The sequence below is a fragment of the Panthera pardus genome, unplaced genomic scaffold (assembly GCF_024362965.1).
Source record: "Panthera pardus isolate Hobbes unplaced genomic scaffold, ASM2436296v1 HiC_scaffold_19, whole genome shotgun sequence".
Classification (NCBI taxonomy): Eukaryota; Metazoa; Chordata; class Mammalia; order Carnivora; family Felidae; genus Panthera; species Panthera pardus.
Window position 1 is genome coordinate 11812017 of NW_026526754.1, and position 14065 is coordinate 11826081.

The window sequence follows — 14065 nt, forward strand, 5'->3', positions numbered from 1 at the left end:
ATTCCCCAGAGCCAAGGTAGGAGAATAAAACCCATTAAGAAAAATCCAGAATTAAAGTGAGAAGAGAGTTGAAGTTGACAGTGGTCAAAGCCCAAGCAAAATGACCATTTTGTAGGTCTGCCAAGCCGAGGAGACCAGAGCTGAGGTCATTTCTTAAAAGTGTCTGTGATGGTACAGAACAAGTACAGAACTTTCCTTAGCCTGCACCAAAGGTTGTGTACAGTTTAGATAATTATAGATCTTGAGGTCCAGAAGGAAGTGCCCTAGTTAAGTTGTAGCCAGAAAAATAACTATGCCAGGAATGTGGACCTCTTCCAATATCATAACAAGGAAACTTGGACTCCTCTCTGACCTCCATAGGTTTAAGACTATTAGTGTTAACTGACAGCCCCCGCCCCCCCAACCACCACCACCAAACAGGTTAATTCCTACCAGACAGGCTGAGATAGTTCTGTTCGGGGAACACAAAAATTTTAATAAACTTATTTCAAAGTACTGGACTTTTAAAAGAAAATACTTAATGAGCCAAGTGCCTGTCTCACAAAGATCCATATTGAACTTTTACTTGGGATGCTTCAAAATGGTTGAGTAGTCACTCTGTGTCAAAGATTATTCTGAGCATTTTATATAGATTATCTCTGCTAAGTATCACAACAAACTAGTGGTTAATACAAACTCAGGAATCTCATGCCTGGATTTAAAATTCTGCACTGCCCTTTAAAATCTATAACTTTTGGGGTGCCTGGGTGGCTCAGTCAGTTAAGCGTCCAACTTTGGCTCAGGTCATGATTTTGCAGTTCATGAGTTCAAGCCCCACATTGGGCTCTGTGCTGATAGCTCAGAGCCTGGAGCCTGCTTCAGATTCTGTCTTCCTCCCTCTCTGCCCCTCTCCCACTGGCCTCTCTCAAAAATAAACATTAAAAAATTAAAAACTATATCTTTTATTAAGACAAACTATAACTTTGTGGGGAAGTTACTTTAGTCTTCGTTTCCCCAAACACAAAATAAAAATACTAGCAACAAGTGACTATTAATAAATAGCTAATATATATTACTATAATAAATGTAACTTAGGATAGTTTGTGGCACCTAGTAAGTGCTCAATAAACTGATCTGAGTCACAATCATGTGTGTTTCACCTCCTACTACTGGCAAGCTTTGTAATTTAGAAGCAGTAGTTATGATTGCTGCTGATGTATTCCAGCAATTTCTGGCAATATTCCCGAGGAAAGGAAAGAATTGGAGAAAAGGCCAGCAGTGAGGATATCTACAAGTCCTTGTGATTGATCATGCTAACATCTAAGTGTATAGGTAGACTTCTGGATCATTGAAATACATACCAAAAGAACGTGCAGCCATGCTTCAGGACTAGCTTGCACAATCTGCCCAGAGTCCACCACATAAAGATGGGAACAATTTGGTATATTACAAGCTCTCCCACAAGCTATCCCCCACCCAGCAGCCACCATCTACGGCTGGGATAAGAAGAAGGCGCAAACACCAGAAGGAAAAGCTAGTAGTTTATATAGATAGATATATAGATATATAGATATTGATATATATTGTGTTTACATAGTCCACAAGTTAAATGCAGGTATCCATAAGAAGAGCATTAACAATAAAAATACAATCTGTGTGTAGCCAAGTACAGAGACTTAAAATGGTAAAACAGCAAAAAGGATCTCACAAAAGTACAAATATACAGTACAAATTGATTTATTTAAAACAGTTACAAAAAAGCACAACAAAATAGAGATTATCCTTAGAATTATTAATGCTTTGTTAAAGATCAGGTAGGATTAGAGGGTAAGAAATGGTACTGGGTGGGGGGAGCACCTGACTAGTTCTAAGGCTTTAGATACAATGCAGTTGATTACATATTAATTCAGCCATTACATACTGGGGATAGTAGTTGGGGGATCAGTAATTTATCTACAGGGAACTCCTACACAAATCAGATCCATCCAGACCTCCCCAGTGCCATCCTTCTTTACTCCTCAGGACCCTAAAGCCACCTGGATGACAACATTCCTGCTTTCCTATCTCCACCCCATTCCCTATCCATATATTCTTCCCTCCCCTAAGGTGCTGTGCAAGCTGAGAGCAGTCTGCTCTCTGCAGCTGGAACATATACTGTTTTGGCTACAGGGATCCTGTGTGTGACTAGGAAGGTTGTAGGGGACAGCCTTATTTTAATACTTCAAGTTTGCCACGAGTACAGTCAGTCTCTTCCCAACACAATCTATATTCTCTTGAGTGTATCAAGCAAATGAGGGATGCACCCTGCCTTCAGCAATACTAGCAATGCACTAACCACTCACAGCTCACAACCACGTGCAAACTCCCTGTCTAGGGAGTGGGTGTAAAACCACTGTGTCACCAGCTCCCTCTCTCTGAAGAACCTCAGTCCCCGTGACAGTCATAAAGACAGAAATAAATGCTTGCAAGTTTGACAATAGGTAAAGGCACATGGGCTGCTGCCATACACACTGCAGACAGGAACCCAATTTGAGGCCATCTTCACTGCTGGGCATCTGCAGTGAAATGGCTTTGGGATCACACAGACTGAGTTTGCAATCTACCAGGGGAGGATCTAGGCTTAACAGGAGAACTAATAAAGAAACCTTAGTGTGAAAAGTGCATTTATTACTACTGTTCCTGCTGGGGAGGCTCAGCAGGGCAAACCGCACCAGCTCTCCTCCTTCCACCCCAGGCACTGTGCATAGTCTGCAGGTAAGGAGAGAGTGCAGTCAACTCTAGCATCGAGGGCTGGTGTCATCCCAGGCCCAGACCAGGTTTCTGGCCCAAAGATGGACCCTAGAGTTGAAAGAGCAACTGATAGCTGCAAAGACCCAGATGCTTATTTTATTATTGCATAATGTGGGAGGCCTTCCCTAGCCCAGGGAAGCTGGATGGTGAAGGCTTCCCAGCAAAGGGCTAATAGGTTCCTGGTCAACATCCACCTTACACGGTCCAGCTCTTCAACTGTAGTGTACACTTTTTCTCATCTGGAAAGTATTGTAACTTCGGTGTGGTTTATTAAACTTAGCCCTAAGAGGCCAGGAAGTCTCCCTAAAACTTGACCTCTACCCTTTGCTCTTAAGACTGTGACCTAATCTCCATGGCCAGTTCAGTTAATCAGGTATCTTTACTCCAATGGACCCAGGCCCTTTCCCAGTCAACCCACATCCACCCTTCATCTCCAGTGTGATCATTCACCTCTCCAATGTGCCTGCTTGTTGCAGGTCTAAATCATATCACCACCCTGTTTATCTCCTATGATGTCCACTAGTAAAAATAAAACTAAACCCACAGAGGGGCTATGTCAGTCAAAGTTTAAATGCTCTCCAGTCCCAGAATCCACTTAACTGGAGCCAGATGAACCTCCCTAGGATGCTGACACAGGCCCTAACCTGGTTCCTCATCATTTATTTTAAAAACAGGATACAAGATACCACAAAGGAAAGCGATTAATACATAGAAAACACCCACTAATAAGACCTGCTTGCTTCTCCCTCAAGACAGATTTTGGAGCCAAAGGGCTCCCAGCAAGCACTGAAGCCATATCCCTTTGGATTCACCAGCCCACCAGCAGCATTTCATACTATCCCTATTCAATAGGACTTTGCTATAAAGTAACACTTGCACAGGTAAGAGTGGACAGGATGCCTGGATTTCCCCTCTATGCTCAGACATGGAAGGACAGGGAGCTATAAAGGGTAGCAGGCAGGACAGTGAGCAGACAGCAGCAGTGGCAAAGCAGCACAGACCAAAGCCCTTGGTGTTACAACTGACTGGGACCAAAAATGTAGAAGGGTCAGTCCAGATCTGCTAGGGGCCCTCCCCTTGGGTACAAGCATTCAGCTCTGAATTCCCTTCCCCCACACCACCACCCTCCATGCCCCCCACCCCTCCCCACGTACACTAATCTTGATAGGAATGATGATCCAAGACTTGGGCATATTACTCATCCTTTACCTAGTCACTCTACTCCCAAGTCGGTACAAAGCCACTCCTGTTCAGTGCCAGAGTTAGCAGGCCTCCTTTCTACTCCTTAACTGTGGGAATCTCCTACTACTGACAAGGGAGTGGCTCTGGCCTGCTTCAACTGCCCATTTCCCAAAAAGCTGACAGCTTCCACTAAAATGCTCACTATCCCCAAACTGCTCTTAGGTCTCTTACAGACGTATGAAATTCCTTTAAGGAAGAACAGATACACCACAGGCTCCTTTTATTTCTCATGCCTGAAAGAAAAGACTGAACCAGAAGGAAAAGGCAAGCAGAATGCCACAGCTCTGACCAAGATTTAGAGCACAGAGCCTCTGCTCCTGGGAGCCCATACTTGACAAAACACACCTCCGCAGCTTTGCAAAACCGAGTATTAATAAATTACATACACATGGCATGGTACTAGAAGAGCTGCTGATATTCCTTCACCAGCAAGAGACAGAAGAGAACAGCAGCAGAAAGGTCAGGGCCCAACTTGTGCACAAGATTTTCTCTTTCCAGGATTCAGTGGAAATTACCAGGCTGGGAAGTGGAGCGTTACTTGATTTAAACTACTGTATCTGGTTGGACATAGGTTTGCTCCCACAAGAGGAAGCTCAATTGGTGTCCTCGGGGAACACTTCTTGAGTGTCTACTGTGTGAATGCCACTGTATTCAGTTGGTGAGCCTTCCTATGAGGAAGGATGTTTCTGAGAAACCCGTGCAAACAATAATCCCTAGGAATGAGTTGACCACGGAACAGTCAGAGATGAGGCCTTCTCCTGGGGCTGTCATCCAAGAGGATTCCTCAAGACTTATTCCCACAGGCCTCCTCTGTAGGAAACAAGCCAGAGAAAGCAGCATTCAGAGAAAATGGGGGACAGAGAAGGGAAAGGCGATGATCCCACATGCATACAAGGTTGAGTGTTTACCACACACAGTTGGTGTTTGGTTCTGAGGTGACCTGGAGACTTAAGTACTCACAGTCAGGTCAGCAGCTTCCTTTGGATGGGCCCCTAAAACCTGACTGACCAGGTAATTGCTCTCTAGGAATGAAACAGTGGCATGTAGGGCTTGGAGCAAACAAGCCGGTCTCAGTCACTTAGTTCCCCCCGGAGAACAACCTTTAGCACCAGAACACTAAGAATGACTCCATTCTCAGAACTCCCCCTCCCCCCAGGAGGTAGGTAAGATTATTAATCCCCATTTGGCAGCTGGGGAGGAAGTGAAAGAGCGAGAGGTCACAAGACTTGCCTGAAGTCCTTGACAGAGCAGAGATCAGACCTCAGAGGTTTGGGACTCCTGATGGCAGGCAAGGCCTCGGCCAGTCCAAGTACATTTCTAAAGAAAATGCCAGGATCATATTATGGGAGAAGCCTCACCAGAGAGCTGGGTGGACAATACCCTGAGTTGCTTCAAGAGTCTGAAGACCCCTGAAAAACAAACAAAAAACCCACCCACCCACCTGAAAGCTGGTGGGGGAGCCTAATTCTCAATACCCAGTGGAAACCCACAGTCCAAGCTGATGCTAAAAGTTGTGAAGAAAACATGGGCTTAAGACACAAGGGGACAAATGCAACTAAGATTAAGAATGCTCTTTGCAGAGGAATTCTCCACCACGAAATGAAATCTAGAAGACTTCAGGTACTGGAAACTTATCAAGACCCTTATCCCAGAACCTCAGAGCTGGCTGTGGGAGGGGATGGCTCGGAGAAGCCTGATTGCTGACAGGAAGTGGAATAAGATGGGAGGGGCTATGTAAAAACGCCAGGATGGGCACTGCCCAGCCAGGTGTATTTGCCCTGACCCAGGGCACAGTTCCCTTCTTGTTTCTCTACCAAGCTGTTCAGCTGCAGAAGAGGAGGGGACATGATTCTTTATGAGTTTTTAAAAATAGGAAATATAACTAAAAAGGAAATCAAAGAGACCCCTACACACCAAAAACAAGAGGTCTTGGTCAGAGGAGACAAAAACAATTGTGCAGAAGGGGAAAGGCAGTGCAGCTACAAATCAGGCCCAGGTCAAGACACCATGCAGAGGTTAGGGCAGCAGAAGGGTGGGGACAGCGCAGGCACTTAGGCACAACATAGACAGAGGAGAGTAGGGGACTGGGTAAAAAGGTCCACTGGTTCTTTCAAAAGTCACCATTACCAACTAGAAATTCAGTACAATTTCGAAGTAGGTCTGGCATGCTGGGTAGGAGGAGCTTTGTTACATCAGCTACCTTTCCAGAAGCCCTGCCTAGAACCCGGTCAACTGGCCATCAGGTCTTTCTCCTAAAGTCCCCTGACTGGGTCCCTGCCAAAGCAGTACTTCACTCTGAACCCTGGAGGGGTTTCTCTCTCTCCTGGTGCTAGAAGCCTTGTGGGAGGAATGGTGGGGAGATGGGAAAGGGCTGAAGCACAGAATCAAGCAGAGTCCTGTAGATGAGTGCTCCTCCCCCACAAACCCACAGACATCTGTAACAAAATCACCCTTTAAAGTGCACAGCTCTCAAAAGAAGAGTTCTGGGTGGGAACCCTCTTAATCCCAATCATGGGGCTTCCTGCCCTCCCACCACAAAAAAGAAAGGAAAAAAACTTCAGACAGTTGAACTGCTACTATAAGCTGTGGATCATCATTTTTGGCTCTTTCTTTGCTCCCTCCCTCTGCCACCTGCCCCCAAAGCCCAACTTTCCCCTTGCAGGAGCTAGGGATGGGGAGGAAAGAACAGGGAGGCCCTGATATTTGGAATGTTTCTTATCTTGTGTGCACCCCCATCCTTCCTTGGCTCAAGCCTGCTGCTCTCCATCGCAGCACCCTCTGGGGCTGTCCTGAAAGGCTGCCATGGGGTAATGAGCAACAGACCCTGCCTTGGGAGGCTGCCTTCATGCCTCCTCTTTCCCCCCAATCTCACTGCCAAGAGAGCCATTCCCTGCTCGGCATGTGCAAATCCTCTGCCTGCTCACGGTGAGGCCCAGCTCTGGGGTGAAGCCCCAGTCCTGGTCTGGGAGAGAGGTTCATTTTCCTGCATTGGAACGCCCTTCGATGGACAGCTTTACCTCCTGTGAAATGAAAGAGGGACGGAGCAGCGCAGCCCGTGCCTCCTCCCCTTGCATGCTGTATCTTTGGAAGCTTGGGGCTGGCCAGCAGGCCTGAGCACCAGGCTCCGGCTGCGAGGGCTCTACCATTTGGGAGCCCTCGCCTGGCGGCTGGCTCTTCCCCTCACTGTCACATTGCTCTCTGGGTCCCAAGACTGTCCTCTCAGGCCTTTCTCGGGGGGGACCCAGCTGGCCTGGGGGAGCACAGCTAGCCTGAGAAACTGAGTTACTGTTCAAGCTCTGTAAACTGATAGAGATGCAGACATCTCCCACCTGCAGCCGATGGCAGGGCAAAGAGAAGAGCTGTGCAGTCCTCCCGGGGCTGCAGGAGGACCAGCCCTGGCCATATACAAAGAAGGGGTGCTCAGGGGGCACCTCGATGCTCACTTTGCTCTGCTGCTCACCAACCACGAAATGCAGCATGACAAATCCAGGCCACTGGCTCTCCTGAATGTCCACGACCGTGCTAGAGTCAATCTTCAGCCCCCCGCTCACTTCGGCACTGCGCACAAAGTCCTGGGTCTGGAGGTCCTCCACCCGCTTCAGCTCCCCTGTAGCCAGCTGGATGATGGCGCCTTTCATGAAATGGGAGGGCACGTGGGAGGAGGTAATGGGGGGTGGCGTTGGCTCCTTATCTGGGAAGGTGGCTCTGGCCTGCATGTCCAAACTTGATGCCACCAGGATCTCCGAGCCCATGGGTAGCAGACCTGGGTCAGTTCCAGTGGGCACCAGGTTGCCATTGGCTACAACCATTGCTTTGGGTAAAGGTCTGTGTTTCACCGGTTCCTGATGGGATTGAGGGTAGAACCCTCGGGCCTGATTTTTCTCGGCCATCTCTGCTGGGTTCCTGGCTGACCCTCGCCCCTCACCCTGATGGTCGGGTGTATGATGGGACAGGTTGAGAGGGCTGGGCTCATCCTTCCTCTGAGCTGTCACCACACGATAGTCCTGAGAAGCTAAAGCGCCAACCACCCGCTGGACCTCAAGGTCGGTGTCTGGGGTCCCTCGGTGTGCTGGCACTGCCACCTCCACCCGTGCAGTCTGAGAACCTGAAAACAACTGTCCATCCACCACACATTCTACCACTGGCACCAGTCCCTGGCCTTCACTCTTGCTGTTGGGGGAGTCGAGGGCTTCGCTTTCCCGTCTTACTAAGTTTCGTTCTCGCTGTCTCTGTCCATTGGCAGCGGCTGCTTCCAGAGCAGACTGGCCCTCCTGAGGGGTAAGAACTGGGCTGGCACCTGCTGGAGGGGTTTCATGCAAAGTGTACCCAGCAGGTAGCCTGGACATCTGATAATAAATGGGCATCCGGCCTGGAGCAAGGTCCAGCGGCTGAGTACTCGAGTGATGTGGCAACTGCCCAGGTGGGGAGGTGGCAGAAGGGACTTTGTTGAATGAGTGGGCTGGGGAGGAAGCCTGGGGGGGAGGAGTGGCTCCTTCTGCCAGGAGTGAGGCATATGGCACAAAGTGAGGAAGGTGAGAGGTGGCGAGGTTGGCAGAAGGAGAAAGGAGGGGACTTGGTAGGAAATTAGGTGGCACAGCATAGGGAAGGCTATAAGGAGACCCGATAAACTGCAGAGAGGTGGACGGGAGTTGAGCATAGTGGATTGGGGGATAGTGGATTCCTGGATGTTGAATCAGTGAAGACGCTACATTAAATGTGGGGGGCAAGGGGCTCATGTTCACCACAGATGGGAGGCCAGTTGGGGAGAAGGTAGCAGGTGGCACAGCCACCTTATACAGCATACCATACTGGTCCACTGTCAGACCAGTGATGGCCTCAGCTCCATCACCCCCCAGGCTGACTCTGGCTCCTGCCTGGCTCTGCCCGGCCACCACAACCCCTCGGGACCATTCAGAGGCATCACTGGAGGGTGTGTGGTTAGTTGAGCAGCTGGTAGTTCTCCCCATATCCTCGCTGGTCACGGGGAGGTCTCGTTTCTTTGGTGGAAGGCATTCCTGACTCCTCTCATGAACAGGTTTCATATTGCTTTGTGGTGTTCCTTGAGCCTGGAAGGGGTCGGCTTGCTCCTTGGGGCATCAGAAGGGGCTTCTCTGTGGCTCCCCTGCACCCCTCTCTGCTGCTGGCTGGGGCGCCCACATCTGCTAGGGAACAAATCAGAAGCAAAGAAAAGTAACCTAGGGGTGAACCAAGTCAAAGGAAGTAGCAGAAACCATGCCTATGGAGGAAGATGTTACAAAGGGTGCTGCCAGGGGAATAATGTATGAGAAAGAGGCAAACAAGGATGCCACTCCCCTATCCATCCAGCCCAGGATACGAAAGAAATAGGGAAACCACAGACAGCTACAAGAATAAACACTCAATGATACGTAAATAACCTGTGGGCTCTACAACCCCAGAGAGACCGCCATCTTCCTGATTAGTTGTGCCTTGACAGGGACCTTGACTCTTCCCAGCCTTCTTCCCTAAGAGAAGATTTGACCACATGGTCTTTGCTGTTGGTTCTTTTTCCTAAGCTTCTCCTTTTGTCACCAAAGACTACTGTGCTATCTTGTTTCCTGAACATATGACCTCATCCTTGCTTCCTTTCCCCAGCCTAATTTGGGTTATGATCTCACCTTTTCCCATCCCCCCACCCCCACCCCCACCCCAGACCTGGTTATACTCTCATCCTCCTTTGCCTCATATCACCACTATCTCAAAGACCCAGGTGCCAATGAAAAATAGTATCTTCATTGCCCCATGAAATACTACATTCAAATTTGGGCCCTTTGGGGAGAATGATTGTACTAGTGTGTTCCATAATTTATCTGTTTCTCCTCCTCCCTAAAGAGCAGCAAAACTCTTCTGACCTCAAATAGACTTTTTACCCCTAGTCTGGAAAGACTTCTTTTCTTCTCATTGGCCATCTTCAATGTACTTTCTTCATTCATTCTCTTTCTATTGTCCTGTGTATTTTCTTTTGCCAATGGCTCCTTTTCCATTGTAGGTCTGCTCTAGGAACAACTTCCTAAAATTCTGGCTCCATTCCTTCAAACTGCTTATTACTATCATAGGCCTATATGATTCATAAGAAAGTTCTCTCTCCCCTTTCTGTCACCTTTCATACGTGCTTTTGTCCATTGTCATAAAGTATCCTTTTGTTCTGAACATTTCAATGCATACAAACTTTGTCACCTATTTCTTCCAATCAAGGCTCCAGTTCTTTAGATCTGCGTATCACACTGTGTTCTGTTTTTCCACTCTTGAATCCCAGATGCTTTTTCTGCAAGAAGGTGTCCAAAGCTCCTGTTATTACCTGAGCTTCCAGTGGTGCCTCTGAGCAGCTGTAGTAAGAAGCAGTGTCCTCCCCACTGCCTTGGGAGCCTAGAAAAAGAAATAGGGATAAAGTAAGCAGGAGCCTAGACTCTCACTTTCCCCTGAGTCATCCAGAAAGGTAATTCTAAAGCCACAAAAACATTAAAGTCCATGAGTCCCTGCCTCATCCTCTGCTCCTGAGGTAACAGTACATTTATCCAGAGTGTGTAGGCATTTGAATAGAGAAAAGACTATGTCTTAAGCTCTAACTTGTAGAAAGACATCCCTGAAGAAAAATTTTCAAGCTTCGTTGTTTTCCTTAATGTCATATTCTTCATTCTCTACCTGTATCCATTCCCAAAGGTTAAATTTACTTCCAATCCCAATTTCAGGTAAATGCACAACCAAAAATGGAAGACTCAACATTTATTCCCATGTGACCAATAGGAAGCTGGAAAAATCAACTGTATTGATTTCACCTTTATTCAGGGATGATGAAAACAGATGTGGAGGTTATTTAAATGACAAAAGTGGCACTAGAGAAAAAGAACAATTATTTATGTTTCTGGGGCAGAAAAAGAGGTCAAGGGGGAGTCACTCAAGGGGAAGCCTTATTAACGGATTTTCAGGGTAAAAAAAAAAAAAGGATCCTTTGTGTGTGTGTGGGTAAAATGTTCTGAATGACAGCTTCGTACCAAGTGCTGAATCAGGTGTGACAGAAAATGAAAACACAGCCTTGGTCCGCATGTAGCTAACAATGGGGAAACAAACCCACATTAAACTATCAATATCTTAATCTACACATGCCATTAACATCAAGCACTCAAGAAAGGAACCTTAATCTCTCAAAACAGCTAAAGTAATATTGACCAGTACTCCGAGAAACTACCCACTGTCCTGTCCAAGTCCTACAGAACTGCAAGCCTCTAATCAAACTGAAGGCAACATTTATCTCTTTAATCGAGTGGTAAGGTGTGTATGTACAGGAAAGGGTGATGAGATAGGAAAACCTGGGGGAAAGAAAAATTCTCAGTTTCATAAATACAAATTACACGGTGGGCACAAGTCCTGCGTCCCTTCTTTGGCAGCTTCAGTTCCAGCTGAAAAGCAATTAGCTTTCTCCCTCACTGGCAACAGAAATTGGGGTCACATCTCCAATCCCTGAACGATCTTTGCTTCCTGCAACTAAAACCTTAAGGAAAACCTGCCTCTGGGTTAGCCAAACACAGCCTAATAAAAGAATTAAAAGAGGCAAAAGGTGAGGGAATGACAACAAAGAGTCAAGCCTGTGCACCAGGTTCCCACAACGGAAAACACATTTCGGAATCCGAAACCTCGGCTTCAGGAGGGGCTCAAAGAGGACTTCTCAGGGTGTAGACGCGGCTTGTGACCCTGACCGAGCTAACGGGGATGGGGGTCCGTCCTGGAGAGCTGCCAACGTTGCCACAGTCCAGAATCAAGAGATTGAGCCCAAAATTCGGTGAGGTGCGCCCGCCAGAAAAGAGTGGAGCTTGGAAGAGACTACGTGTTATGGCTTCTCGTGATCCTGCAATCCTTGCTTCCACAAGGGTAGGGCCCGAAATTAGAAATTCAACGTTTAGGGGTGGGGGGTCGACCCTTCAAACAGAGGGGCAGAGGCAAGGCCCTGCAGACGATGCTTCCTTGTTCGGGGGCCCCTTCCCACACCAAAGACTGGGACACCCCGGCCCTCGGGGACACAGCCGCGGGGGCTCCAGGGCCTGAGGCCGCCTTCTGGGCCAGGCCGGAGAAAAGCGCGCGGGACTCTAGGCGCGGCCTCTTTCGCTCCCCGGGTTCGCGGTTCTTGGGCCCCGGTCCGGCGGGGCAATGGGTTCCAGGAGGCCACTTCCTCCAGAGCTTAGAGCCCAGGCCTGCGTGGCCTCAGTGAGGCAGGCCCAGCGGCCCGCACTGCCGGCGACACTCACCGGCCCATCTCACGGCGCTCCTCGGGCTCCTCCCGCTCGTCCCGGAGCCACCGCGACCGCGGCCGCCGCCATCCCCGGCCCCGGAGCCGCCCCACACCCAGCGCCCCCCCCCAGCCGGGCGCCCGGAGATGGCGTCAAGTGCGTTCCGCCCCCGTCGCAGGCAGATGGCGTCAGGGCCCGAGCCCAGGAGCAACGCCCAGGAGTACCCGGGAAGGGAGGGAGCCGGCCCCTGTCGCCCCTCACCCCTCGCCCCCAGCGCCCCCTCTGGTGGGAAAAACGAACTCCTCCCCTGGGGAAATAGGGTCACGTGAAGAAGGCTGGGCCGGCCCTCTCACCCTGACCCCACCATGACCCCTGCAGTCTCTGTACTCCTGTAAATTCTGGGGGTTCCCAAACAGAGCCTGGGGCGTGGCCAATAGCGACCCTCACGTCCTGGATCTCCCAGGCCTAACTCGTGAAGCCTCTTCTTGGGAACCTCGGGGAACTCCGAGGAGACCCCTGCCCAGGAGAGTAGTAAGGTGATCTCCCTGGAGACCCAGGGTAGAGATGGGAGCTCTTTGAGTTGAGAAATGGCTTTCAGGGGCATGAGAATGGACCGGACCTAGGATTTAGGGGAAGATGAAACAGTGGTGAGAATTTGCGGGATGAGAGGAAGGGGGTTGGTTCATACAGTGGGAAGGAGCTTGATTTAGTAGGAAGAGGTTTTGACTACTCGATTAAATATTAAGTCACCATTCATTGCCAATTAACTAGCCATCTTCATAGTAACATAAACATCTGATTAACAAAAAGTGAAAGCCAGTCGAATTTGTACTCTGATTACAACTGTGTAAAAAAGTAGTTCTGTATACAAAAACAAACCAGAGGGAAAAAATAAGTTTAACTATTGGAGAGACTGGATTCTGAGTGGATTTTCCCCCCTTCAGTTTCTGCAAACTCTTTTCACCAAATAACGAATGATTTCTGTTTGATTTTAAAAGTACTGGCTGGGCTCTGGTCCCTACTCTGTAGCTATCTGACCTTAGGAGAAAGTCATTTTACTACTTTAGGCTTAGGTTTCCACTTCTGGAAAATGAGGAGCTTAAATTAGATGAAAGGGTGGTAGTAAAATGTAGATAAAAGAGCTCTCTATAAACATTGTAAGTGAAAATGTAAGCAAATATGTACAATGTGATATCCTGCATTTAATGTGAAACATAACATATATAAAGTCATCTTTATGTATTTATACAGAAAAGGAATGGAAGGATATGTAACAACTAGTTAACATTGGTTATCTTGGGAGAGAAAAGTGGCACTGGGTGGTAATCAAAAGATACAAAAGGGACTTATTTGGATTTTTTATGAGAATGTTATCTTAGAAATATTAAGATGAGTAAGTTAAAATACAAATAGAGTATATGGTCTCTTCTAAGATTCTTTCTAGGGAATCAGTAGACCTCAGTTTTGGTATTTTCTGACCTGGAAAGTCACAAAGGATTATCAAAATCATTGAATCCCGCCCCACCACTGCACACACATACCTTGCACCAGCGGGTGAAACACTGAAGCTACTCATCTGTAGCCATCTAAATCAGCAGAGGGCTGTGCTTCGAGGATATTAGTATTATTCATGACAGTTGTCTTCTCTCTCAATTTGGCCAAGAAGGAAGTCCTGTGGTCACTCAGTGACTCCGTTTTAGCACTAACTGGCATTCTGGTTTCTAGTTCATTGCTTAGCTCACTAAATTGGCATTAAAACTGCCAAGAAAAACAAATAAATAAGCCTATACTCTTTTTTACATGAAAATGATACA

At 48.0% G+C, this 14065-nt stretch overlaps 1 protein-coding gene across 2 annotated transcripts; it reads right to left on the minus strand.

The window, feature by feature from the left end:
• Window positions 1-1507: 1507 nt before the first annotated feature.
• On the minus strand, window positions 1508-12402 carry ATXN1L (ataxin 1 like). 2 transcript variants are annotated; one of them, XM_019455370.2, is made up of 3 exons: window positions 12270-12402; window positions 10328-10395; window positions 1508-9170 (listed from the first exon to the last, which is right to left on the minus strand). In XM_019455370.2, the coding sequence occupies exon 3, from the start codon at window positions 9051-9053 to the stop codon at window positions 6987-6989; it is 2067 nt and encodes a 688-aa protein (XP_019310915.1). In that variant the 5' UTR covers window positions 9054-9170; window positions 10328-10395; window positions 12270-12402; the 3' UTR covers window positions 1508-6986. The 2 variants fall into 2 exon arrangements, with proteins under 2 accessions (XP_019310915.1, XP_019310916.1); XM_019455371.2 differs by having other exon boundaries at window positions 1508-9173.
• Between the last annotated feature and the right edge of the window lie 1663 nt (window positions 12403-14065).